This window comes from Vanellus vanellus (assembly GCF_965231255.1).
Source record: "Vanellus vanellus genome assembly, chromosome: 4".
In the NCBI taxonomy this organism is placed as follows: domain Eukaryota; kingdom Metazoa; phylum Chordata; class Aves; order Charadriiformes; family Charadriidae; genus Vanellus; species Vanellus vanellus.
This window is the reverse complement of record NC_138909.1, coordinates 40,637,161-40,663,976: the sequence shown is the minus strand read 5'-3', so window position 1 is coordinate 40,663,976 and position 26,816 is coordinate 40,637,161. Positions and strand designations below refer to the sequence as shown.

General features: G+C 38.3%; 1 protein-coding gene across 1 annotated transcript; it reads right to left on the bottom strand.

Annotated features, from left to right (window-relative positions):
- Positions 1 to 4,600: 4,600 nt before the first annotated feature.
- TMA16 (translation machinery associated 16 homolog) lies at positions 4,601 to 26,159 on the bottom strand. Its single transcript, XM_082482924.1, is given in 8 exon segments — positions 4,601 to 4,964; positions 4,966 to 5,097; positions 6,753 to 6,795; positions 15,340 to 15,488; positions 16,565 to 16,649; positions 17,452 to 17,489; positions 25,642 to 25,754; positions 26,129 to 26,159. Coding segments are annotated over 8 exon segments (630 nt in total). The 5' UTR covers positions 26,132 to 26,159; the 3' UTR covers positions 4,601 to 4,897.
- Between the last annotated feature and the right edge of the window lie 657 nt (positions 26,160 to 26,816).

Below are 26,816 nucleotides of genomic sequence, written 5' to 3'. Positions count from 1 at the left end.
ACAAACCACCCAACAAAAACTTAATAGCTCTCAGAAGCAAAACTGCTACTTACTGGAGCCCTGAAGAATGCAGTCAAAAGAGCAAATTGGTCTAGAAGAAAGCTCAGGCAAAGGGTTTAGTAGTGAATCTTCTTCAAGTGCCACTTTACCTCTAAGTTTGCTAGTACATTTTGATAGCTGTGAAAAAAGAATATTTCATTAAAAAAGTATGGTGAAGAGCTTTTGGCCAGTTCATGTCCTAGCAACAGGCATAGTTCATTTTATAAATTTTCAAATCAGCACGTTACTGTCTTGGTTGACTATATGTGAACTTGAATATGAGCTGACATTAGTAGAATGCTGCCACCCTTCTGTGGCAGCATTTTCTTTAGAAAATGCTTCTGTTTTTAAAGTAATGCTGGCTTTTTGGTCTAATAACTTAGTTTAAAGTTTAAATAGTTTTATTTTTCATTTGTAACTACTATTAAACTCTTCCTTTAAGAAAATGATACAGTTTTGGCAATACAAGCAGTTAAGAAATAGGGAACTTGATTACAGGACTACTACAATAAGTCTCCCACCGTCAGCTTATTTTTAGATTTTCATTATAGGAACTGTGCATGATCCTGTGCTAGCTGTATTTAAGGCAACAGTTTAAATTGCCGTACATAAATCACAACACCCCATTAGCAAAGTTTCTTACCTCTGTAAAACTTACTTATTGTTGAGAAAGTCTGGAAGTCAATTATAATGAATTTTCACTCTTGAAAAAGCTAGAAAATAGAAATATGATGTATGCATTGTATCATGCTGAGACTGACCAAACAATCCAATTTGACATACTTCTGTAGTGCAGATGTTTCTTCGCCCTGTACTAGAAAACTAAGCCTGGAGGATTCCTTAAGCAGAGAACTTCTTCTGCTGAGAAAATCAATAATGTCCTTTTTTACTACTCTTTCCTATCTGCCAGGTGTCTAGGAACAAAAGTTTTTTAAAAGTGGGACTCCAACGTACACGTTTTTGGATCCCAGACTCTGTCCTCCCATATGGCAGTGTCATTACAGAGATGATTAAATATGTTATTGGAATCAAAGACAAAAAAAAAATACATTCACACATAAGATACTCTTGAAGTATACTTCTTGAAATACTTCAGAATGGCTCAGAAGATGGTTCGTATGTTACCTTTTTGACTTGTTGCATCCCACTGCACATACTGGAGTTCCCTAAGGACTGACACATACTTTGGTAGAGGAAAAAAGGAAAAATACAATACTGAGGCTAAGTGCTTGTTTCTCCACATCACAAATTTTGGAAGTCTCATCCCTTTAGAACCAACTTTGTGGAACAGACTGAAAAGCCATGGTGAACAGTTCCATTCATTCAGTCACATTTGTTTCCAACGCTAAAGAACTGTAAATTAACTTATCCACTGCATACAACCAGTCTTGAGAAGAATAGTGATTTCTGTTGTGCTTTTTTTTTTTTTTTTTAATATCAACATTTGCTTTGTTTACATGAAAAAAATCATACAGCTACTGGAATAAAAGTCAGCTGGTTCTTCCCAGCTGAGACTCTCAATAGAGTAAGTTCCAGAATCAGAGCACAACTAACAGCTCAGCTGCTACTGAAAGTTTGAATGTAATTCAGCTAGTTCCTTGGAGAAGTCTTAGCTCTCCAAGGCTGGCTGGAGTAAAAGCATACCTTAGTAAGTACACTGCAAAGTACAGTGTAACAAATTAGAAAGTACATTAAAAAAAGTCTGAAGTTTTTGTATAGAAGTGCCTTTCCATGTTCAAATGTTATTTTTTTGTTTGAAATATTGTTTGTTTAATATAAGCCCTGATAATTAAAGAAACCTGAGTTTTAACTATTACAACTTCACAGTTAAAGACTAAAAAAACACAGGGATATTGTGAAGTAATATCTGACAAGTTAAGAATGAAAGAAATCTTCTGTAACATTAATCTTTCACCAGAAAAAAAACCCTGTCAATTACAGAGAATTACAATAGAGGATTTAACATTAAAGTCTGTAATCCTTAGTTACAAATGAACCGAATTTCAAGGTATTCCCTACAGCAAGTTTGTAAGAACAGAGAACATCACATAATATTTCCCATTCCCTCTGTTAACAGCAGCTGCTTTTAGATTTTAATTTTAAAGAAACAGAATAACAATTCAAAACTCCTGAGAGCATTCATCCTTTTATTTCCATCATAGGGAAGAAATTCATCAACATACAAAACCCTAATAGCTGGCTTTAAAAAACAGGCATGATTGGATTATGAAACTAATAGGAGAGATTACACTAACTTGTCTCAGCAACATGTGAAGCAAAAGACTCTCCCTACATCCCCCTCACCCCCCTGGGTCTCTCAGCACAAAAACTCTTGAGCACAGAAATTAAAAATAATAAGTAGCTTTGTTTGTGGTTTGTTTTTTTTTTTTTTTTTTTGTTCTTTCCCCTTGCCACATTAGTATTCTGCAACAAAACTCATCTGGTAAATTGGTCTTGCATGTCACCAACTTAAGCTTAGATTACTTTTCAATTCAAATATGAATACTTGGCAGCTATGTATGCTGCTTTCTGATAATTCAATGGAAAAAGTTCATACACAGAAACTGTTCTTTTTTCATTGCTTATTCAGTAGGTCAACAAGACAGTTTAAAAGCCAGCTAAACAAGCAGTCAATACATGGACTTCAAGAGAGAAAATCCACAAACTGAACAAAGTCCAAATTGTAAACATGTTCTTGAAGTGTGGATAAGAAATGTTAAAAAAGAAATCACTTCAAATATTTGACTATCACATCAATCACATAAGTAATAATTACTTTTTTTATAATGCCTTATTACTGAATTGTTCCAAGGAATACAGAACATCTCATTCTTCATAACTTTGCATGACAATCTTTTTTAAACCATTCACCAGAATGTCAGCCTAATACACTGTCATTACTGTGACACCTTCTACTTCCCTTACTACTCATTTTCTTTCTGTATTTTACCCAATGTAACGGGAAAGTGAGTTTTTCTGCAATGTTTCTACTTACCATTTCAAAGCACATCAGACATTGCATACAAGCAAAAATTTAAGACGAATCTTTTGAAAGGCAAAATCTGTCAAAGCACTGAACAAAGATGCACACAGCTTTAGTTCAGACCAATTACCTAGCTCAACTTCCACCACAGTTTAACACCTCAAGTTTTATAAATCAAAACAAACTGAATTCCACAACACATCTCAATTTAACAAAGTTAAAAAAATATCAAAGGCCTGCCCTGCACTTGAGCACACTTATTTCAAACACAAAGCAGTAATTCGGTGGCCTAGAGATATGGCTGCTGTCAGAGGATAAGACGTCTAGCGAGGTTTAAGACTTGCAGTCCATTTGAAGATCCATTAGATCACACACACATGCTGCAGGTCTGTTAAATTTAATCGTGTTTCTTCTTTATTTTAATTTAAGGAGAACAGTGGTTAATTCTTTATTACCTAAATAGATTGGTTTCCTAAAACATGAAAGGATGGCACAAGACTATTTTGTAAAAAGGGAAAAACTGGTAACAGAATAACACTCATCAGTAACACGTACTGCACAGCTAAGAAAATACACACCTAGATATGCGTAAAAGAAATCTGGGAAACCCACATAACCATTTACCATGCCAAACCCTTGTTGTTTAACACACAGAACTGTACTGGGGATCAAGTACTGCAAATATTATACACTAGAAATAATTGTTTCCACGTAATTAAAAAGGCATCTGAACTGACTCCTACAACGCGTACAGACAGTATATCTGAGCAGTGACTTCTGTGCCCAGACAATCTAATCCGCACTAAGAGATGTCCTACTTAATGCCTGCTGTGAAATTATCCCTGGCTTTGCCCTTGCCCCTTTTTCCTTTTTTTTTATATTTTACAGCATTAAAAGTGAGAAGCTGCTAAGAGCCTTCCTGAAAGACACATTTAAAGGCATCTAAAGAATTGCTTCATAAAGCAAGCCTGCTATTTGAAAGCCCTAAGCAACTTAATTTTAAAATGAGCAGCTTTCTCAGAGGGGTCAGCAAAAAAAAAAAAAAAAAAAAAAAGGCACGGACAAAAGACATACTAAAAAACAGACAGTAGGGACTTTAATTGGCTTCTGATCTTAATTCTTCAATACAGAGTGGCGAGAACAGTTTAATTCTCTCAAATTTTCTCGACAAAACATAAAATAATATTTTATTGAAGTCTTTCCAGCACAGATTCTCAGACAAGAGAAGGTACAAAAGATGAGTTCTTCATGATTAACTGATGCTCCGTGTATCTCATCTTCTGCATATACATTTCCACCAAGTGGAAGAGCATTTCTTACAGCCAAGGTAAGCGTTCTGTGCCACACAGCACAGGATTTTGTGAGATAAGGCCTATTACTGCTCTCCACAAAACTGCGTACGCCTAGAGAGGTCTCCAGCCACCACCACAAGAGATGGATAAAAGGTGCCACTTGCTGGCCCCGCTGTTTACCAGGGTACCTGCTATTTGTATACTAAGTGATATACATTCTTGACATTGCCAGGAAAAGGTAAGGATTTCCCACCACATAGTATTTCTAACAGGTGTCCTAATCATGACCACTCTGTGACCAGGGAAGAGGTACTCAACTAGTCAGGATTTCAAGATACAAACAACAATTGCTTTGTCTATTCAGGAGTCTGCATCCTAAAGAGAAGGTACAGTATGAGAAGTAAGGACGAAATTAAGATTTTATGTATTTATTTATATTCTTTTTTTTTCATCCAATAATATACAGCTTTACCCAATAATATACTGTTTACTCTTTACCATAGGTACACAGTGAACTCATAAAAAATGCAACTAGCAAAGCGTTTCCAAATATAGTTAGAATTTATTCTTGTTTCTGTGATAATTAAAATAGGTTTCTTACAATTCCCTTCAGCTGTTTCAGCTCTTGAATCAGCTGATGCTCATTAGGCCACCTCTTCTGCTTTATTCAATTCTTCTTTAGCTTTCACATCTGCCACCTCAGGCTGACTGCAAGCAGCATCCTTAGCTGACAGCTTTTTCATTTTGATGTTTGGCAGTTTCCTCAGATCACCATCCCATTCTCTTAAAGAAAAAAAAAAAAAAGAAAATACTGAAAAACAATTACTGATAGAAATAGCAGGAAGAAATGGCAGAGTTAATTCACCTTTCCTCAGAAGATGCTAGCTCAACTGAGGCTGCTTTTCTAAGTCATACTATCAGTCCCACTGCAGTATGAATAACCACCAACGTATTCCCTGATCTTGTACGCTACAGCAGCTGTAATTTCTCTGTGAAGAATTAAGTACTTTCAGATTTGACATTCTGAACTACAACAAAAAATAATAGATTATTCACTTTATTCCCACAGACTATTTGTATCCTCAGTTACTTCACACCACCTGCTTTTAGGTTTGACACACTAAACTCCCAGTCTTATAAGTAATGGAAAAGCAGTTTGGAAGAGTTTTTTCATCTGGATGCTCAATTTGCAGACCTAATATCATATGTACGTACAGTTCTTCATTATGATTTATGGTAACAGTTAACATCTTGTATGACTGACTTCAAGGGGACATAAAATGTTAGTAAACATTAATTCACATAAGTATATTATTTCAAAAGGCTGCATGAAGGAGGAAGGGTTCATTTAAATATCACAAGTTAAATCCAGTACTCAATTAATAGAATGCTTTCTTGATTATAGTAAATGTACTTCATGGATAATTTTTCTCAAGGGCAAAGACAGTATTTGCCAATTATAAGATAAATATGTTTTTGCTCTACCAAGGTAATAAAACAACAACACTTCCATTAGCTGTTCCAGTACAAGAAGTCAATTGTGTATTTATAAACACAGCAGCCAGAGGCCTGTCACTTCTTTGAGATTTCTGGCTTTATTTCAACATCCTGTAAGTATAACTTCTGGCTACATACCACCCCGAGGAGTTAGTTATATATCATCCCTTGCAAGATAAGCATTCATAAGTCTTTTTTTAGCTTTAAAGAATCTCATTTGATAGAGCTGTCAGCAAGAGTGTTCATTCAATCCATTACCAAGACATACTGGCTTGCTGGCCCAGATGAGCTAGCAGCAAGTTTCACAGCTCGCTGATCTTTTAACTGGATGCAAGTCATCAGTTCACTTCAGAGTTTCAACTAGTATATACACACAAAAACTACTGTACTACAGCTAGAGTTGGATCTCAGAAACCATGACTAAGAACTTCATGCTGTTTTAGTTACTTAATGGTAAGTTCTGACTATAAATAACTTAGGTCACTATGTTATGAGACTACAATTACCATCTGAAATCTCATTTCAGGTAAGAAAACAGTAATTCCATTTATCAATAAATCTATGTCTCGATCCTTAAACAGAATAGTAAATGCTAACCCTTTTTGCGTAAATCAGTGAACAGCTGAGGTAAGAATTTTAGGTAAAGAGAAAATATGCTCTAAGAATATTGAAAGAAAGATACTTCAGATACAGGAACGGAATTCTAACTGTTGAAGCTTTCTAACCCTTCCAATGTTTTAATGATTAACTGTCACCAGCATTTAGCTCGTAACAGCTAAAAATGCCAAAACGCAACACCATACCTAGTCTGCTTTTTCAAATAAGAAATTCTTTGACAGTTTTTGCATAAATTCTTTTTTAAGACAAAGACATACAACATGTCAAATTCAGAAACACTGTTTTGTGTCAACAGATCAGTAGTGATAATAAGAAGAACTTACCTGAAAAATTTAAGATGCTTTCTGTTCATAATGTCTGGGATTTCTAATGGGAATGAAATTAAATTCTGTTAGACGTGTTACATTATTCGAGTCTTATTTCAGAGAAAGAAATGTGAGCTGAAGTGCTGAACATATTATTTCAGAGATTAAAAGACCAAAAAAATGAGAATGAGGATTCATATTAGAAAGTTTCTAAAGCAATATATAAACAGGAAGACCTCTCTCTTCTAAAGAAAATGAAGTGAACTTATACCCATAAACTGTTCCAGAATTCACATGTGCCAATTACTGAAAAACCAATCCTGACAAATAATAAAAAGAGGGTACCTCATTTTCTCTAAATTGAAACATCTGAGAAACAGCAAAATTTAAAGTTTCCCTTTAAAAAAAGTCCAGGGAAGAAACTAGGAAAATAATTAATTCATTATTTGCTTTAAAAGCATAACTAACATCCTCAACCAAGATCAAGGTCTGGTTATGCTAGTTTTTAAGACATTCACTCATCCACGTAATAAAAAGACAATTCTGCCTTGCAGAACTTACTATAAATATGCACAACAGATGAAAGGTAAAATAAGAAAGCTTATTTTCAAAGCTGACCTAAAGATACAAGCCTCACTGTAAGTCAATGAGTACTAAGTGGTCCATAAGTATTTTGAAATGCTTTTGTAAAAAAATTTCCAAGCACTTAAGTCACTACTGCAGACAAGGCAGATCAGCAGTACAATTAGGAAAGTAACTCTGATAAGTCAAGTAAAAAAATGTAACCATTAAATACACTTTGTAAAATTTACCATGCAGTACAAGAATATATATGTGTGTGTGTATTTTTAAAATACAAACACTGGGAAGAGTACAATAAGATGTCAGGTGTTTGAATAGAATACATTCTTGGATTTTGGAATATAATACTACTTCCTTCCACCTGTAATATGACAGTCTAAAAGCAAAGAACAGCTATTTGATAACAATTAGTCTCACTCCAATGCAATTATAGTTTCCATTGTTAAATACCTGTTCTATAAACCATTTAATACTGGGAAACTAGCATTCCCTGGTTGCTGAAATGTTTGTTAAATACTGCAGTAAATGCACCATAATATTTACACAGACTGTTGGCACATGTTTCCTCTCATAAACTGATGTTCCTCTGGGTTGAACAGAAACAAACATCAACACTTGTAAGGAGTGAAAGTTTTCAGTCTTCCACACTAACAGAAATAAGTGACATATACTCACAACAAATCTTTATTACCTTTGGTAGTAAAAAGGAAGGCAAACATCTTAACATCTTGTACAGAGACCTATGGGACAGACTTCCACCCCCACCCCCTCCTGGAGTAGCCAACTAGATGTGTAGTTTATAAACTCATGTAGAATTTTACCTAGGATGCCTAAGCTGCTTTGCCTTGATGCAATGTCATTCTTTACTTGGTCAGTCCTAAAGTACTGCAAATGACCTGTGTTTAACATCTTCACTAATTTATAGAGATTTACGCTTTAGGAGCCTTGAAATTTTTGCAGTCTAAAATACCTCATGTCTATGAACGGCACAGATTTCACAGCCAGCAGGTTTCTCAACAAGGAAGATGCTTGCTACCTCTATAACATTAAATCCACTTTATTATTTTAGCTTTTAAAATGTGACATTTCAGCAACTTCTTATACTGACCTTGAGCAAATCCTGAACATACAGTTCTGCCTTTGTTCATCTATCAATTCTTGCAAGTCTCACAGTAATACATCAGATCATACTATCAATGCAGGATTACAGATGATTTTGCTACTACAGAATGTAGGATGATGATACCTGTCACTTATTTTTGTGGCCAGATAGTCCTTATTATTCAGAAAAATATTCCCTCCTTTCAGACTGGGTTGTAGTTACCAACTGAAGAACAATTACACTGATTTCTGCAGCCTGCTTCTTGGAAATAGCTAAGGTGATACTGCTCACAGCCGAGCAAAGCAAGGCAGAGACATGTACCTAATCCTTTTTTTGACTGCTGATTCCCTGGTTGTGACAGACATTAATGACGCATTAGGTCCATCCTTTCCAACTAAGCGTTGAAACAAAGCCATGGTGCCTCTTGCTTTCTTTGCAGTCCTTTGAACTGCACTCTTGGCAGCATAGTGCCAAATGCTGAACCATCCTCACCCCCAAGAGAGGAAGTTCTTCCCTTCTGTCAGGTATTTTACAAGGAGCAATGCCTACTCAGTCTGCTTCTAGGACAGAGCTTAGTGACGTATACAGTGAGTTCAGCAGAAGTGGCACCATGCTAATTTGGGACAACTGCCCCATACTGACATTTGTATTTGTTCCTTCTATCAAAGCAGTGAACCAATATACAGTTCAGTGTTATTCTCAGACAAACCAAGGACTAAATTACAAGACTTTCAAATGAAGCCCTTTCAATTGCTTTTTTTTTGATGAAAAAACACCTTGGAAAGCATTAAAAAAAAAGTTAATTAAATTAACTTACATAGAATATTCTCTTTGGAAAAAGTCCTAATAGTTTTATCTAGCCTGTCATCCAGGGCTCACCAACGTCACGAGAAAGCAGGCATTCTAAAGGGGGGAGACTCTGTGACAAGCCAAGATTTGGCACTGAATCATCCTTTGCTGGTTTGGCAGTGACAAAATTTTAAGTTATGCTTACATGTGTGTTTCCAATATGTTACACAATACAAACCGCAGAGTTGCCAGATTAGGAACAGAACTAGAAACTCTGGTCCCATGTGCGTAGAAATAAAGTAACTATATACTGCACAGTAACTGATTTTTTAAATTATGGTGGAAAGCTGCAGTAGTGCTGTATTTTCAGATTAATAACACTCGTCTTACTCAGAAGTACCTCCTCAGCATGAGCCAGTGTCATGGTTTTTGCTGCTACTTGTGAACTTCTTAGTTTGCTTAGAAATGTTAAGTCACAGGAGCGTGTTTTTTTGAACTAAAGATGGAAAAAATGGAAGACAGAGAAATATGGCACAGGAGTTAGTGGAAAAGAAATTAAGACAGTATTCTGGGGAATGGATATTGTCTGGCATTTCTAAGATGAAGTATTCAGCAACCTATGAGTTATAAAGCAACAGTAGTGAAAAATTTAAGTAAGCATTTTTTCATGTTTCTGACCCTTTCAGATAGTTTTACTTTCCTGTCTCTCTTCTAAAGATGAACAAACAGCATGGTGGCTCTCAAACCTGGTCATGAAGATGTTAGTGCTTAACACCATTTCCTAACAAGGAAAAAGCAAAGTCACTGAGCTTAATTTATAACACAGAACTTGCGTAAAATACTGTAAAGTCAGCACCTTTCCATCTGTTTGGATGGAGAAGCACTGGACCAAATTACTTCAAAGTTCTTATGGGCATCAGAAGTAAAACGCTTCTTTCAGCTGTAAGTCTAACCCATCCTTCCTCTGTGCACAGGCTTGAACTGGAGGGCTTCTAAAGCATAACTACAGAAAAAGGGGCTAGAGGAGCTAATCCTGGTGTCTGAACATCCTTCTGCAGCTGTATCCCACAGCACTATTTTTTAACCAAGTGCTCTGTGACAGTCTGCTGAGATGTTTTATTTCCTTCCAGAAGTATGCTGATAATACAAAACATTATTATTCTTCATAGCAGTAACCACTTCTCTCTCCCAAAGCAAAGATGAGCACAAGAGATTTACCTAAATCTCACAAGAACTGAAATGTCACTGCTCTGTCAGTGATCTGCACAGAATATAGGCTGCATATATATCACATCCATTAGAACTGTCATACAGAGAAACACCCAAGTCAGGTCAAAAGATGAAATTGCAGCCTGAAGTTAAAAAAGGAAAAGCATGTTAGAAACTGTAGATGCTCTTTAGACAAAGAACCGTTCAGTTTCACAGTAATGATCATTACAGAAAACGGCAGCTAACAAACAGTACGCTAGTTACACTAGCAGACACAGCTTTCATCTGAATTAAATCAATTTCCTTATAACCTGAAGTTTCAAGAATTAACTAACAAAACCGGCACATATAGCTTTAAAGGCCATTTTCCCCCCAAGACTGACATTATGCTTCTGAGAGAACAGGCAACGTAATTAGAATGTATGATGTTCAGATGAAATAGTTATGACACTTTTCAACTGAAAGCATGCTACCTCTGAGTTCCAAGAGCATATCCTTTAAAAATCGAGGATTCCGTTTCAATAGTTTTGCTAGAAACTTGTAAGACCAGATTAAAAACATAAACACACACAAATGACAACATCAGGAAGAAAACTGCAGTAACCACCCACTGTAGGTGAAGATCAAGTATGAGACCACCTGAGGAAGCTGAAGGTGCACAAGTCCACGGGACCTGATGCCTCAGATGCTGAGGGAACTGGCAGATGAAGTTGCTAAGCCACTAGCCATCATATTTGAGAAGTCGTGGCTGTCTGGTGAGGTTCCAGCTGACTGGAAAAGGGAAACATAACCCCTATTTTCAAAAAGGGAAACAAGGAAGACCCAGGGAACTACAGGCCAGTCAGTCTCACCTCTGTGCCTGGCAAGATCATGGAGCAGATCCTCCTGGAAACTCTGCTAATGCGCATAGAAAATAAGGAGGTGATTGGTAGCAGTCTGCATGGCTTCACCAAGGGCAAGTCATGCCTGACAAATCTGGTGGCCTTCTACGCAGAGGTTACAGCGGCAGTGGACAAGGGAAGACCAACCCATATCATGTACCTGGACTTGCGCAAAGCATTTGACACTGTCCCACATGATATCCTGGTCTCTAAATTGAAGAGATATGGATTCAAAAAATGGACCACTTGGTGGATACAAAACTGGTTGGACAGTCGCACTCCAAGAGTTGTAGTCAACAGCTCGATGTCCAAGTAGAGACCAGTGACAAGTGGTGTTCCTCAGGGATTGGTGCTGGGACCTGTACCGTTCAACATCTTTGTTGGTGACATGGACAATGGGGTCGAGTGCACCCTCAGCAAGTTTGCTGATGATACCAAGCTGTTTGGCGAGGTAGACACGCTGGAGGGGAGGGAAGCCATCCAGAGGGACCTGGACAGGCTGGAGAGGTGGGACCAAGCCAACCTCATGCAGTTCAACAAGGCCAAGTGCAAGGCCCTACATCTGGGTCAGGGCAATCCCAAGCACAAATGCAGACTCGGTGGGGAATGGCTGGAGAGCAGCCCTGAGGAGAAGGACCTGGGGGTGCTGACTGATGAGAAGCTCAACATGAGCCAGCAATGTGCAATCGCAGCCCACAAGGCCAACTGTATCCTGGGCTGCATCAGAAGCAGCGTGGCCAGCGGTCAAAGGAGGTGATTCTGCCCCTCTACTCCACTCTTGTGAGACCCCACCTGGAGTACTGCATCCAGCTCTGGAGTCCCCAACATAAGAAGGACATGGACCTGCTGGAGCGTGTCCAGAGGAGGGCCACGAGGATGATCTGAGGGCTGGAGCACCTGTCCTATGAGGAGAGGCTGAGAGAGTTGGGTCTGAAGAGAAGGCTCCGGGGAGATCTTATTGTGGCCTTCCAGTCCCTAAAGACGGCCTACAGGAGAGATGGGGAAGGACTTTTTACTAGGGCATGTAGCAATAGGACGAGGGGTAATGGCTTTAAACTGGAAGAGGGCAGGTTCAGATTAAACATTAGGAAGAAATTTTTCACTCTGAGGATGGTGATGCACTGGAATAGGTTGCCCAGAGAGGTTGTTGAGGCCCCATCCCTGGAGGTGTTCAAGGACAGGCTGGTCGTGGCCTTGGGCAACCTGGTCTAGTGGGAGGTGTCCCTGTCTATGGCAGGGGGGTTGGAACTCCATGATCTTCAATGTCCCTTCCAACCTAAACCGTTCTATGATTCTATAATATATTTAAAGAGTAGGGAAGTGATAAGAAGCTGCTAACAAAACTCAACAACCTCACAGATAGACTGAATGTTCCCTGTACCCGTACTGATTTAAAAAAAAAAAAAAAAAGACTAAAATTTACTATGCTTTTGGATATCTACCGCTTTTGTAAACAGCCAGTAAGGAAGAATTAATTTTTCATTTACATATATCTGATATACATATACACAGCATCAAATTTTAGGAGACTTTCCTAAATGTGAACAATTCATATCATGTGGTCTCTTCATAGCAAATGCAAATGCACACAAGAAATAACTGAGTTCAAGAACAGGGGGAAAAAAACCAACAAATACTAAGTCAGTTATAAAAGCTCCACTCACTACAGCTTCCAGGGATAATAATGAGCTAGAGCATAAAAGCAGTTTCCAGCTGATCTCCATTTATCCCCAATCTCTAATTACAGTATTTAGTAGCAACTATTTTCTCTGAATGAATACTGTCCTAGACAGAGAGCAAAACCTGCAGCAGCTGTGATAACAAATAATGAATAATTTGAGAGTGTATTTAATATGTGAAGTTGCACCACGCTCTCTGAATGCTTTACTTACCAATACTGTAATAACCTCAAATTTTGCTTACAATATTTCTGGATTCTTCTTTATTTTTATGTTGTGCTTGTGCATTTGACATCTTTCTATCTAGTCCTAATGCTTTTTTCTGTCAGTTTTCCACAAAGCAGTAAGGAAAAAAGGAAGAACTAAAATTTAAAAGCTAAACCAAAAAGGAGATTTTCTACAACTGAGCTATTTGATGACATTCATAGTATCTATTTTCCCATGACTCTTCCCCCCCTTCAAAGAAATCAAAGATTACGCATGACGTCATACAGATATTCCTGAATTTCTCTGTCACCGCAGGTTGCGAAAGTGCTAACTGGCAAATTTTAAAGCCATTCATTTTGTTTATTGGTACAATATAAAACGGGGGAAAGGGGAATATGACACACAAGCCAAACCTTGCTGTGCTTTGTATGCTAACCACAGGATAATTTTTCGTGTCTTCCATGACATACTTTCACAGAAGGACTGATTACGCCTGAATAATACTTTAGCATTAAAGCCAAGTTCATTACTCAACTCCAACATGCTTATTTGTTAAAGCAAAATACATAAATTTCACTACTATTTTGTACTTGACTCTCCTCAAAATAACTCTTTGCTTTTTGCACTTTCATTATCCCTTTGCCTTTCTCCCTTTTTTTCACCAGATTGCTGCTGCTTTCCTTCAGCCTAGTTCCAGCTACCAACTTTTCAGTCTTTTGTTTCTCTTTCTCACGTGTAGCTTGCACCTGTATACTACCTGCAAAACCAGAAAATACTTTCAGAAAGAGTTTAAGTGTTTCTTCTTAAAGAGTATGCATCTTAAAAGGAAAATTTCAGCTCTAATGCTTACGTTGTGGTTTTCACACAAGTGCTCCTCAGAAGATTTCATTCTCTGGCATAGATGGCTACCCCAAAGGAAGATGGATGGTAATAAAAAAGTTAACAAGAATATATGGCAATATGATTTTACTCAAACTTGTGATAATGGCCAAGGTGAATGTTTAAAAACTCACAGGTGCTTTCCACTAGGCTCTTATCTACAATAGATTTTAAATTTTAAATCTTCAGGTTTTGTGGGCTTTTGATTATTAAGAGGTTAAGTGTTAGGGCCTTCGCACACACAGAGTGTTTACACTCCCTCCACCACCATCTCCAGTAAGTCAAAGAAAAGAGCATAACTCCTCTGCCTGAGAAGAAAAAGAGAGGAAAAACGTGTTTTTCTACTTGTGAATTATCATTTATGCCTGTAGAATAGAGCATGTAGAGTAGATGTGTCACAATAGCCCAGGATTTCTTTGTGGAATACCTAAATTTTAATAGGAAAATTCCAGAAATATTCAAATTTTGGAAATACATTAGTAATACAGTTTCTGCTGTAATCATTCTCCCACATGAAACACATCTCAACCTTAGTGGAATGAAAGGTCTCTTTCTGAAGATGTTTTAGGCCCATGAGTTCAGAGGCTTTGGTTCTCTCCAAGTCCACTCTCGCAAGATATGAAACTTGCTGAAGTTCCTCATGCCACTGGCCCACATCGGTGGAAAGGGGCAAGTTAGGCCACAGGTTTATCCCTAACAGTAAGTTTCTATATTATCAAAAGAATGTTAGAGAAAGCTTTGTATAAAGACTTCATTAGCACAAGTCCAGACAGCAAAGCCCACCTAAAAATAGTAATTAATTTGTTGAGAAAGCGATGCTGGTTATTCCCCACAGAAGCAAATAAAGTCTTCACGCTAATGCATGTTAAAACATGCACACCCACTGAAATGCCCTTTTAAGATAAAAAATACTTTGTATATAATGAAGGTCCAAGCAAGCTGCTGAAGAGAATTTGTATTTGAGACAGGTGCATTAAATCTCACTTCAGTTTCAAAAATATGCTATATATGCCTGCACCAAAGAGGCAGTAATAGCAAAGATGCACAAATGCAAAGTAGTAAAGCAGAAATGAGTCAAATCTCCACCATCTTTTTTCTCCTTTTCTTCACCCTGCCCCTCCTCCAAAATTCCTCTGCAAGGCATAAATACCTAGCAGTTAGTTAAATCCTTAAAAGAGAAAAATAAAGGCAATGTCTAGAAATTTCATTTAGATTGTAGCCTCATGAGCAGGAGGAGAAGGCGTGACCACAGGATTATTTCTAATGCTTTTACATACCCATTCCATAGCCTTCGTAGAGTTGTCTTTCACGTTCTATGGTCTGCTTGATGACAGTTTCCCGTGAAACATGCTGTCTTCCTTGTCTACCTTTAATACTGTTTTGTAATTCAATCTGCTCCAATTCAGCATTGAATCGACACATATAACTGAAAAATAAAATACATTTATGCTAGATGCAGTCAAGCAAAACTTTTGCAAAACAGAATTACTTTGATAATCTGAGATGTTATTTTACTAATTGTATTTATTTTCTAAATTAGTCAGAGATGTTTCTTATATTTGAACTATTATTTTAATCTTCAAAGTGGAAGCTCCATTTAGAACTTCATTTGAAGTATCTGCTGCTTCCAGGAAGAATAGTTTTGTTTTTTTTTTTGCTTTAAAGCTATGTTTGCATAAAACAAAACTCCCACATTATTATAACTCACCTGCTCCGGAAGACCAGCGTTATATCTAAGTATTCCTAACTTTTAGTTGCTGAATTGCATCACCTCAATAATAATTTTTAAAGTAAAGTTCTTCTTTGGCATGTGTTCTACACCATCTCGCAAACGTCCAACCCAAATCCGAAAAGTAAGCTTTTATTGCCTTTGCAGTATCACTAGTGTTGATTAGCAGTTTACAGGTTCCATGAACAGTGTAGGAAATGTTAGAGCTTCTGAAAGGAAACTGATACAGTACTACTGTGTAAAAATACATATATATAATGTTATTTAGGTAGCAGGTGAAAAATGATAACAAGCCACAGATACATACATCCAGCAGCACAGAAACAACCGAGTTTCTTCTTAGCAGATTCACTTTTGGTATTTCCGGGCCTAAAAATTGACCCACCTGAGTACTGTTTAATCTTCTCAGTAAAGAAAATTAAAGAATAAAGGAGCAAGTAGAATGAAATCTGTGCATTTAAGTGTCACTGAATAACCCAACTACCAAATTCATGCAACTACTACTATAGAAATCAGAGTCCTCTACACACTACAAAAGCAGAGCTAAACTTAATAAAAAAAAAAAAAACAAAAACAAACAACACGACTTACTTCAGTAATTATAGTGTGAATATATACATCTTTCAACACATAATTGACCTCAGCTGCAACAGAATCAACTATTTGATATTAATAGTAATATACAAAAAGTCCTCCTCTGAGTCATTATCACTTTACAGAATTTAAGAACATTATTTTGAAAGACAAATCAAGCTTTTTAATACCAGTCTTACTTTTCAATTAGTTCGCCTGCTTCCTTCTTTGTGTACTCAATTTTACTGGGGTCAAGGTGACTTTGAAACCACTGCAGTTTTTCTCCTACAAGAATAAAAACTTAACATTAATGATTACGTCATCACTATAGCATCAACACAGATTAAAGTTCTTCAAAATCTTTTAAAATGGGTGTTTATTTCAAAAACTTTGAATAGCATCATAGACTCACTGATATTGTGTGTACCAGGTATAAAAGCAGCCGTAATAGAAACATTCTCACATCATTTCAGATGTATTTTGTATCTTCCTTATGGAAAAAAGACATTACACTTTGCTTTACTGGATATTAGTGTTTAAAATATCACTGTATCAATTGCTTAAGATGGAAACTTAAGAAGGCCCCAAGGGAAAAAAAAAAAACAAACCACAATGATTGAGCAACAGTTCCGATCATCACAATTTTTAAACAGATTAAACTAAAAAGGTGCAGTGTCAATTATATGAAAGAGAAATATTCCAGGTTGTGTCTCAAAGTTTTGAATTTACTTGCTAGCAGAATGTGTCTGCTAACCCACATATATCATCCTCTTTTATAATTAGAAAAAGCATGGAGACAAGTACAATAAATACATGTATAGATGCACAAAACAGATGTTCGGTCTATATTGCCCTATTGTCATGTACACTGACTAAAGATTAGGCTATGCTCAGCCACAACTTTAGTCCTGTATATACTACTTGAGCGAACATGTCAGGTATTTTAGCATTTCAACGAAGTCTTTTTTTAAGATTATAAGGTCAGATTATAAAGAAACTGTAACTGGAGTATTTCTAAAGACAGTAAATCTTAAAATCTAGGCTAAAAAGTTGAATACTGTATTCAGTAATAGAAGTTTCTGCTCACCAATGATACTCAAACGCAAAGCTTTGTCAGTCTTCAACCTAGCAGAGAACAAACAGATAAGTTACCAAGGAATGAGTACCATACAAATAATTATCATAATTTTCTTTCTCCAAAAATCATTTTTGTGGAGTCACAATGCAAGTCAAGGTAAAATTTCAAATAAAAATATTTGCCAAATTCAGAACAATGTAAAACTTACTCTGCTTCATCTAAAAATTCTACTTTTTGGTAAAACTACTACCTGAAATTTGTACAGTTTACCTATAAAGTTAAACAGTTTCTTGGAAGAAATTAGGACACACCACTTTTCTTAGACCACAAAAACGAATTTCACAGAAGACCTGCACTGTAATGATTTCATTAAGCATTTCTAATATTCTGATGGTATGTTTAATGAGCTTGGAAATCAAGAACAAAGTATTTCAACACACTGCATCCTTGCAAATCAAGCAAACAACATGAAAAGTACCATTCTAGTATCTAATAAATTTCTAATAATAAAAGTTTGTGCTTAGTGAACAGGAAAAGACCATGTGTTAAGAAACCAAAATTAACAACTTTGTAAAAAAAGATGAAAAAAAGTCTACCTCAATGTATTTTTAACTCCACCTCAATCTGTGGCGGGATACTTGAAGCCTTCTGTAGTTTATCGGATGTGTGTACACAATTCACTTTGGGATTAATCCCCATCCTATTGAGCAGTTCTCAGAGGACACAAGTTTTCTAACAGGTAATAAATACAGTGCATCATGCATTTTTGTCCTGAAGCTTTCAGATTCAGTCTGCAGCAATGACTCTTTCTGAGTGTTACTTTATTTCCAGAATGGAAAATAACACATTGTTGGGATAAGTATGAAATTTGTCACTGGAAAAAATATCTTAGCCATGCATGTTCAGTGTATATATCCAAGGACCTCTGATAAAATTGACTTTTTTTATTATTTAATAAGAAAATTGATAAAGGATAAAGAAAAACATAAAGGATATAATTCACAAATAATAAATAACGCCAAAATTCAATACAATTCAAAGCTAATGTGCTCCTTCATTAAATTCCTTGTACTCCATGCAATTTAATGAGCATTTTAGAGTTAACTGAAGTAACTCAGATCACAGAAATCTGTCACCTGTCACAAAAATTCAGCTCAAAAGAGAAACCCCTACTTTCCAGAGACAAACATATTTGTGGCACTTGGCCACAAACCTATGTTCTTAAAATAAAGATTAGCTTTTTCAAGAAGTATTTCATCCTCTGAAGACCATCTAAAAGCCACATAAAAGCAAATACACAGCATGTGTGAGTTGCTAAGAATTCCACTAACGCATTCAAGGAAAGCCTTTTTAGTTCTATGGATACCCCAGCATCTGGGACAAGCATTTTTAATACAAAAATCTATAGAGGTCAAGCATGGGGTTTGAGTTTTATCACATCTGCCAAAGAAAAGCCCAAGCTGGTTGATTAATTAAAGAAAATTTTAGTATTAAAACAAAAATGACCCTCGTTCCTGCAGGTTAAAGGACAGACCTGGATGAGAATATGTACAAAAGAAAGGAAAAAGGAGTTAGATTAGCAGTCGGCTTTAAAACTCAGCTATAGAAGATGCTTTCAAGAAAAATTGTGGTAGGCAGCCTACAGAAGGCTTACAGCAGGGAGTTCTGAATGGGAATAGCAACCAAGAACAGGACACATTCCACTCAGCGGAACTTCACCCCAGCAGTCTCTGCTGTGAACCTCGCATGGCAACACAGCCAGCCGAGCACGACTGCAAAGCGTTGCCATGGAGAAAACCATGATGCCATCTAGAAATGCTGCCTGATTATAATCATAAATCTTGTAATGTATCTATGCTTTAAAACACTACAAATTACCATTTGCACCTGCAAGAGTCACTAGATCATTTATTTATTAAAGTAATGAAGTATATAACCAGGATTTTTTTCTGGAAGAAAAACTGCCCATGTCGAGGTGTACACAACTTATTTCAGTACGAGAAATACTGAATGATAGGATCAGACATTGCCCTACTGTACTTTTCATAAAAACCTCACCTCAATGACTTCTAGAAGACAATAGTATTAGCAGGGAGTCTAATCAAATAAGGTAGGTCAAAGAAAGTTCCTTTCATCTCCTTCTACACAATGAGACACATCTTCTGCTCAAGGGAAAGAGAGGGTGATGACAGGGATACAATCTTGTGGCAGGTTGTTTCTTCTTAATGATTTTCTCCTCCACCTGCCTCCCCAAAATCATCTGCTTAGGCACTGACTATTGATAAAGATGAGCAGCGGTTTTCTTGATGCTTAAGAGGTACTTAAAAGGTTAAAGCCTTCATGCTCCACCAGCACCTCTTTATCTCAGATATTGTATTCAACTGTTCTACTCTAAATACTAACAATGAATAATTATTTGCCAAATCAGTTTGCCAACTCAGCATTTTTCCTCATAATATCCACACATAAAAATGCTATCTACAGCTCTAAGAACTAAGACAGGCTCTTTCACCAAGAAAAAAAATAATCATGGTTGACAGGACTTATTTCCTTGTTTCTTTTCTCATGTTCCTAAATACCTTCCATATTTCTGCCTACACATTGTCTAGTTTTGTTAGCTTATGCACCAATTAGTGGCTTGGTTAAGCATTTTAGGATACTTCCATATGAAAAATCCCTCTATAAGACTTAAAAATTCAGACTTTTTGCAGGTCATTTTTTTTTATTTCTGTAAGCAAAACAAGTAATTTTAAGAGATCACAAGTTTTTCACTTCCACATAAAGAATCTGCAAGAGTACATCTCAAAGCATTACTGCTGCAAACAATGCAAGTAGAAGCATAGTGACTCAAGAAAAAACAAAGAGCTCCACAAAGAGATATTTTAAGGCTACTGCTTACTCCTAAGGGGTTGCTTCATGCCAGATCAAGAAATACTGTAAAAATTCCTTAGGGCTCATATCTCAGAGCATGACAGTATTAGACTAGAATATTTCTAATGAAAATGCACAGACTTCTAAAAATTTTACAATATCAGCACAACAGAAATGGTATATTAATAATAATAGAAAGGTAATAATAATAATTGTAATAATAGAAAGGTATACTCAGAGGGGAAAAAGACAGGAAAAATAATTCCAATGCTAGATCAGCTTTAGCTACCAAAACCAGAGAGAGATTTCAGCAGTTGCAAACAAAACATGATTGGTGTCGGTATGTCACTACTAAGAGAAGTTCCAGGAACATCCCATTATGGTCTGGTTTCCTAAAGTGTAGAAAAAGCAGTGTTCTACTGGCGCCACGGAACCAGTTATTGCTGCCTAGTAAAAACATCTTTGTAATTATTTAACAGAGCAAACAAGCTGCCTATAGAAATAAGGATTCACATGTAGATTAAAAGAGAAGAGAAAATAAATTGCTAGTAAAATACTGGAATTTGTTGCCCCTTATTAGACCTTGAGAAGAACTGAGAAGAGGGATGCAGGCAAGAAAAAGCTGCCATTCAAGTGAACAAGACAATTTAAGATTGTAGCCAATTTTCTAAAACCAACTGGTCTGTCTCCTCTTATTATGGTCAAGATTAATCTTTTGTAGTGCAGCCAGTTTCTGGACAATATGCTTATTATTACTGTCATATTGCATTGAGAATGCTTTCATTGAAGAGTATCTGGAGAACAGAGGCTGTAAAAGACTTCTGCAACTTAGAGCAGAATTTCTCCTTCCTTTTTCCCAGTGCTGCATTAAGTATTGAAATTCCTTGTGGGTAACGTCTTCCCTTTTTTATCTGTCCTGTTTGGGCAAAAGATAATCAAATATGCATTTCCTAACTAAACGCAATTTCCTTTCCTATTTAACATAAAGAAGAATGTTCACAGCAGTTATTTTTCTTCCTCCATCATATAGAAAATTAAAAAAGTAAATAGAAGCCTAAACTATCTCTAGTCCTGAATCCTGTCTCGAGACAAGTACCAAAGACAAAAAAAAAAAAAAAAAATCCAAACAAACAACACCGAAAACCAAGGCAAACATTTACTGATACTTCCACAGAAGTATCAGTAAAGTGTTTCTCACCTTCCAGTAACATGCCATTCAAAGGCTTCCTACACCCAAGGTAATACGTTTATTGAATAGTAATCAACAGGTAAAATTTATATATGTTTAAAAAGTATTATTGCAGAAATTTAGCCAACCACAATTAAAGCATCATCTGGCAAGTAAACACACAGCATAATTAAAATAATACAGATTAACTTCCTAGATGCACTGACCACCTCTAATCCTTATTTTAGAATGAAGATTGAAGAATCAGCTTTTCCATGCTGCAGAAGTGCATTAGCCTGTACAGAGAAATTATCCTCTTTACTCAAGGCTGGTGAATCATACTGGGAATACTGCCTCCAGTTTTCAGCCCTCTAAGACGACTTATTTCTGTATGATAAGAAGCATGGTCAAGAACGTACTAGACTTGTAGACTGGATTAAGAAAGAAAATACTGTAGAGATCACAAGGGAGCTTCTCCTATTCACTACCAAGGGATGCACTGATCATCCAACCAGAGAACAAGGTTGTCATTAAATAGGAGTAATTTGGAAAATTGTTTCTGCAAATATTACAAATTCAGTAAGCCACTTTCCAGTGAAAAACTCTTCAGTAAACTTATTGCAGCTAAGTCTCAAATTTGGAAACAACAATGCCAGCACATTTATTTAATATTATCAGCTGCCACTAAAAGACGACATTTAAAAGAACTGCAAAAGCAATGAGGTAGAAAAAAATTGGTGTGGGGTACTTCTTTTTCCTGAGTGTAGGAGTGGAAAGCTTTCCTCAGTCTACAGTACCAGAAATTTATCTTGTCTTTTTCAGAGCTCTGCAAACTGAACACAAACCCCATCATTAAAATATATTAAAGAAATTGAAAGCTAAGTAATTATACTAAAAAGACTGGTTAGTGGCTAAACTGACTGTTTTTAAGCACATGCTTAACTCCCAATATTAAAAATATCTTAATATTTAACAAGCTGATGATTAAGATAATAGAGATCCAAAAGAAACTGGAACCCTTAACAGGACTTTTAAAGGCACCAGGGAAGAAAAGAAATCAACATTATTCATGTCTTTTGAGCTAAATTGATCTTCAAGCCAAGACAGTACAGAAAATAAAAACATCCTCCAATTGTCATTATTCTAATGAAAGCTATTTTTAGAAAACCACAACAAAATAGATCTAAAAAATGCAGATCTGAACAATGCTATTTAATTGTTTAGGACCCAGAACTCCAAGATGTAAAAGTCTTATTTACAGATAGATCATTTTGCTACCACAATACACTTTGGATGGTCCAGACCAACACACTACTTTTGGTGGAACACTTTTCCTATGCAAAATGAAGGGTTACATCTTTTACCATCAGCCTAGAGGCCTGAAATAGTAAGGGAGCTTGGAGAAGAAAAAAAGTAGAAATCAAGAAACAGAGCCTAAGGGAAAGGATAGCCATCTACATCCTCTTATTAAACTGAGTTTCTCTCTATGAAGCACTTCTGCTCTGTGAAGGCATTAGGCTACACTGGTCCCCACAAGAATTCAGGATAAACCATGCACTCTTTCATTGGGTTGCTTGAAGCTCACCTTTTATTAGTTTGCTCAGCTGCCAATATTTAATGTTTTTTCATAAAATGGTGCTTTTTTTTCTTAGGTAACATCACGCGTACCAAATGGTGGTGGTCTTGTTTCACTTGGAAGGATTCTGCTGCCATGACTAGCTCCTTTTGCTAAATTTTCAGGGCAAAGGAACAGGAAGCCTAATTATACTGCTATAAAGACCACTGTCTCTTAAACAGGTAAAAAATTAATTTATAAATAAGTTCACTTCTTTTTTAAAATTCCTTTTTAGAAAGCAAATACCTTTATAAAGGAAGACTGAAGTAACATGGTAGACTTACATGTGTTAGCAAAAGCATTTGAACGAAACTTAAATCCTCAAAAAAAAGCCTTCATAGAGGATTAACCTGTAACTGTGCTCAGGGGAAACTACTGGACCCAAATGAAGGGCAAGGAGCATTTAGAATCATGGGACCTTAAAGCTCACCTAGTTCCAACCCCCCTGCCATGGGCAGGGACACCTCCCACTAGACCAGGTTGCTCAAAGCCCCATCCAACCTGGCCTTGAACACCTCCAGGGATGGCGCATCCACAAGTTCCCTGGGCAAACTCTCCCAGTGCCTCACCTCCCTGAGTGAAAAATTTCTTCCTAATATCTAATCTAAATCTCCCCTCTTCCAGTATGAAACTGTTACACCTTGTCCTATCACTACTCTTCCCTGATAAATAGTCCCTGCCCATCTTTTTCCTGTAGGTCCCCTTTAGGTACCAGAAGGCCGCTATAAGGTCTCCCTGGAGTCTTCTCTTCTCCAAGATGAACAGCCCTGACTCTCTCAGCCTGTCTTCATAGGAGAGATGCTCCAGCCCTCTGATCATCTTTGCGGTTCTTCTCTGGACTCACTTCAACGGGTCCATGTCTTCCTTACATTGAGGGCTCCAGAGCTGGATGCAACATTCCAAGTGGGGTCTCACGAGAGCAGAGTAAAAGGGCAGAATCTCCTCCCTTGACCTGCTGGCCATTTCGCTTGTCTTTAATGGCCAGTGGCAATGGGTGCTAGGAGATAGAATGAAGATGCTGTACCAATTGTTCTACATGTACTGTAAGTCAAGACAAGGTGTTACTTGCAAGGCACAGGAAGTAAACTCCCTAAACATATACCCTCAACTCATCCTTGTGTAACCTGGTTCTCCAGCGCTGAGAAGTTAACTGCTGTTCAAACAAACCCATTTTTTTCGTATTGCAATTATTGGTGTGAAGATTTTTTTCAAAAAAAAGAGAATATAAATAATAATGTAGTTGAACTGAAAGCTGCATTCCATGATGTATTAACCGAAGCACCTTCTGTAAAAGTACAACGATGGGGGCTAGTGCAGATAAAAGACTGGTATTGTCATGTGCTGAACTATGAGACATGATCTACTCTGGCAAGCACATAAAGAAATCTACATAGTAAAGACTAGGCACTAGAACCAACTCTCAGATGAGCAAGTCTTGAAAATAATACATTTAGAATAGAATAGAATAAGAGTATTTCAGTTGGAAGTTACAAGGCAAGAAGAAAGAGTTAAGGGGAAAACTAGTCGATTTAGCACTAAAAAAATAATCTAATATAAAAACTTATTTGCAATCAGTAGCACAGACAAGACACGAACCAGCAGGAAAAACTTCTTGTATATTAGGAAACTGCCTGATCCTCAAGACATGCTACTTGTAAACTCTTGCAGCAGCTCTGCTTGAGGTTACATGACACAGCTATGCTAGTAAGGGCCCCCTTTCCAGTTAGAGCAATCTTACAACTTTCCTCTGGATAAGGTTGTACATCCACCCCCAACCACAAAGTTGCACAGTCTCTCAGGAGTATTTCAGCTGCATCAGGAGTTCCTAATTTAAGACCTTCAGACATACGAATATTTGGGCTCAGCTCACATGGTCCATTCAAATTCTAGTGTACTTTGACAGAAAATGCTTGAAGTCCACTTTAATACAAACAATCATAGCATATCAACTAGCAAGCTGAGACAGAATGGAAACCAAAGGCCAGTCTTCTCCAGCTATCCTTCCCCTCTGTAGAGGAGGGAAGTAAAACTTAAAACCAGAAAAACAAACTTGCCATGGAACAACAAGATATCATCAAAGAGTTTTATTCACAAGTCCCTCTGGGAAAGTTTCTGGGTTTTCTTTTCTATAAACTCACCACTTCAGCACAAGAAGCTGGACCCTAAGCAGGGTTTTTATGAAATCTCAGAGTTAAGTCAAACTGGGTGACTAAGCCTCATGTGAAATCACTAGCATCATGCCTTGCATACTATAAAAGCAAAATATTGTGGTAAGAAGAAACCTAACTTGTAAGGACAATACCAAAACTCAAGTAGCAGAACTATATACTTTGTATAAGCTGATTTCATGAATGAAAACCTGTCAGTTCGCATGGCCCAGAAGTACTAAGTTATACAGGCCTTTCTTTTATCTTCAGGTTATACCAGCATTAACAGTCCCCTTCCACCACTACCCTCCTCCCGCCCCAAACAAAAAAAATAACCCAAAACATCCACAGCGATGCCATCCTTTGGTCTGTACACGGATCTGGCACAGCCAACTTACTTTTCTTTCTTTTCCTGTTTGTGTGCTTCCCGTGCCAGCTGCGCAGCTTTTCTGCTGTACGGGTGGATAACTTTTTTCTCTTGCTTCCCTCCTTGGGTTTTCCGTAACTTGGGCTGAAAAGAAACGCGCTGTGGCACGGCCCTCCGGGAGGGCAGTAGCCCACGCCACGGGCAGGGTAGCCCGGGCCTTCCCCCCCCTCCCCGCCTCGGCCTTCCCCCGGGGCCGCCGACCGGCGGGGAGGGAGCAGCTTCATCAATGCAACGGCGCTTTACCGCCGTTAACGGCCCACACCGCCGCCTGCCGCCTTTCAGGGCCCACGCCGCCGGCTGCCGTGGCCTCTCCGCGGCCGCTGCCGGCGGGAAGAGCCGGGAGCGCCGCCTGAGGAGCCCCCCCCTCCCGCCACCCTCAGAAGAGGGAGCACCGGCAGCCCCCGCCTCCACGCCCCCCCCTTCCCTCACCCCCATGCCCACCATCCCGCCGCACGCACCATGGCGAGCGACCCTCCTTCCGCCGCCGCGGTGCACCGGCCAAAGGGCTCCGGGCGGGCGCGGCGGGCGGCGCGGCGGGTGTTCCGCGGCGGGGCGGGGGCCGGGTGCCGGGGCAGTTGCCAGCACCTTCCCTGACTCCAGCAGCTTGGCTAGTTGTGAGCTTGGCTGGTTTGGGGGTTTTCCCCCCCGAAGACGAACGGAGCCAGAGCACAAAGGAGCGCGTCGGGCCGGGGTGGAGAGCTGCTCCGGCCCCGTCTGCAGACAGGCCTGTGTTGGGCTGTCGCCGCCCGGGCCCGGGGCCTGCGGATACCGTCTGGGACTGTGCGGCTCTGTCTTTAGGCCTTGTTACATCTGGCTTTTACAGGCGCCGATAAATCTTGTGTCTCCAGTGTTTTGATTCGTTTCTATAATATTGAATGCGAAGCGCTGGGGATTGGCCGCCTTTGGTTCGGGCTGCGTGACTTCTCACCAGGCTTTAGGAAGGACTTTGTGCCCCCAAATTTCCCTGTTGTCGCCAACTGCATCACGTAGGCTGACAGGCTTTCTCCCTCCCCATGAGCCTTACCTCTCTGGGACGCAGTAGAAGTACAAGATGAAGGTTTTGTTGCAGCCAGGGGCGGGCGTCCTCCCCAGCTGCCCCCCGGGGAGGAGGTGCGGACACCCACCATCAGGCTGCGTTTGTCCCAG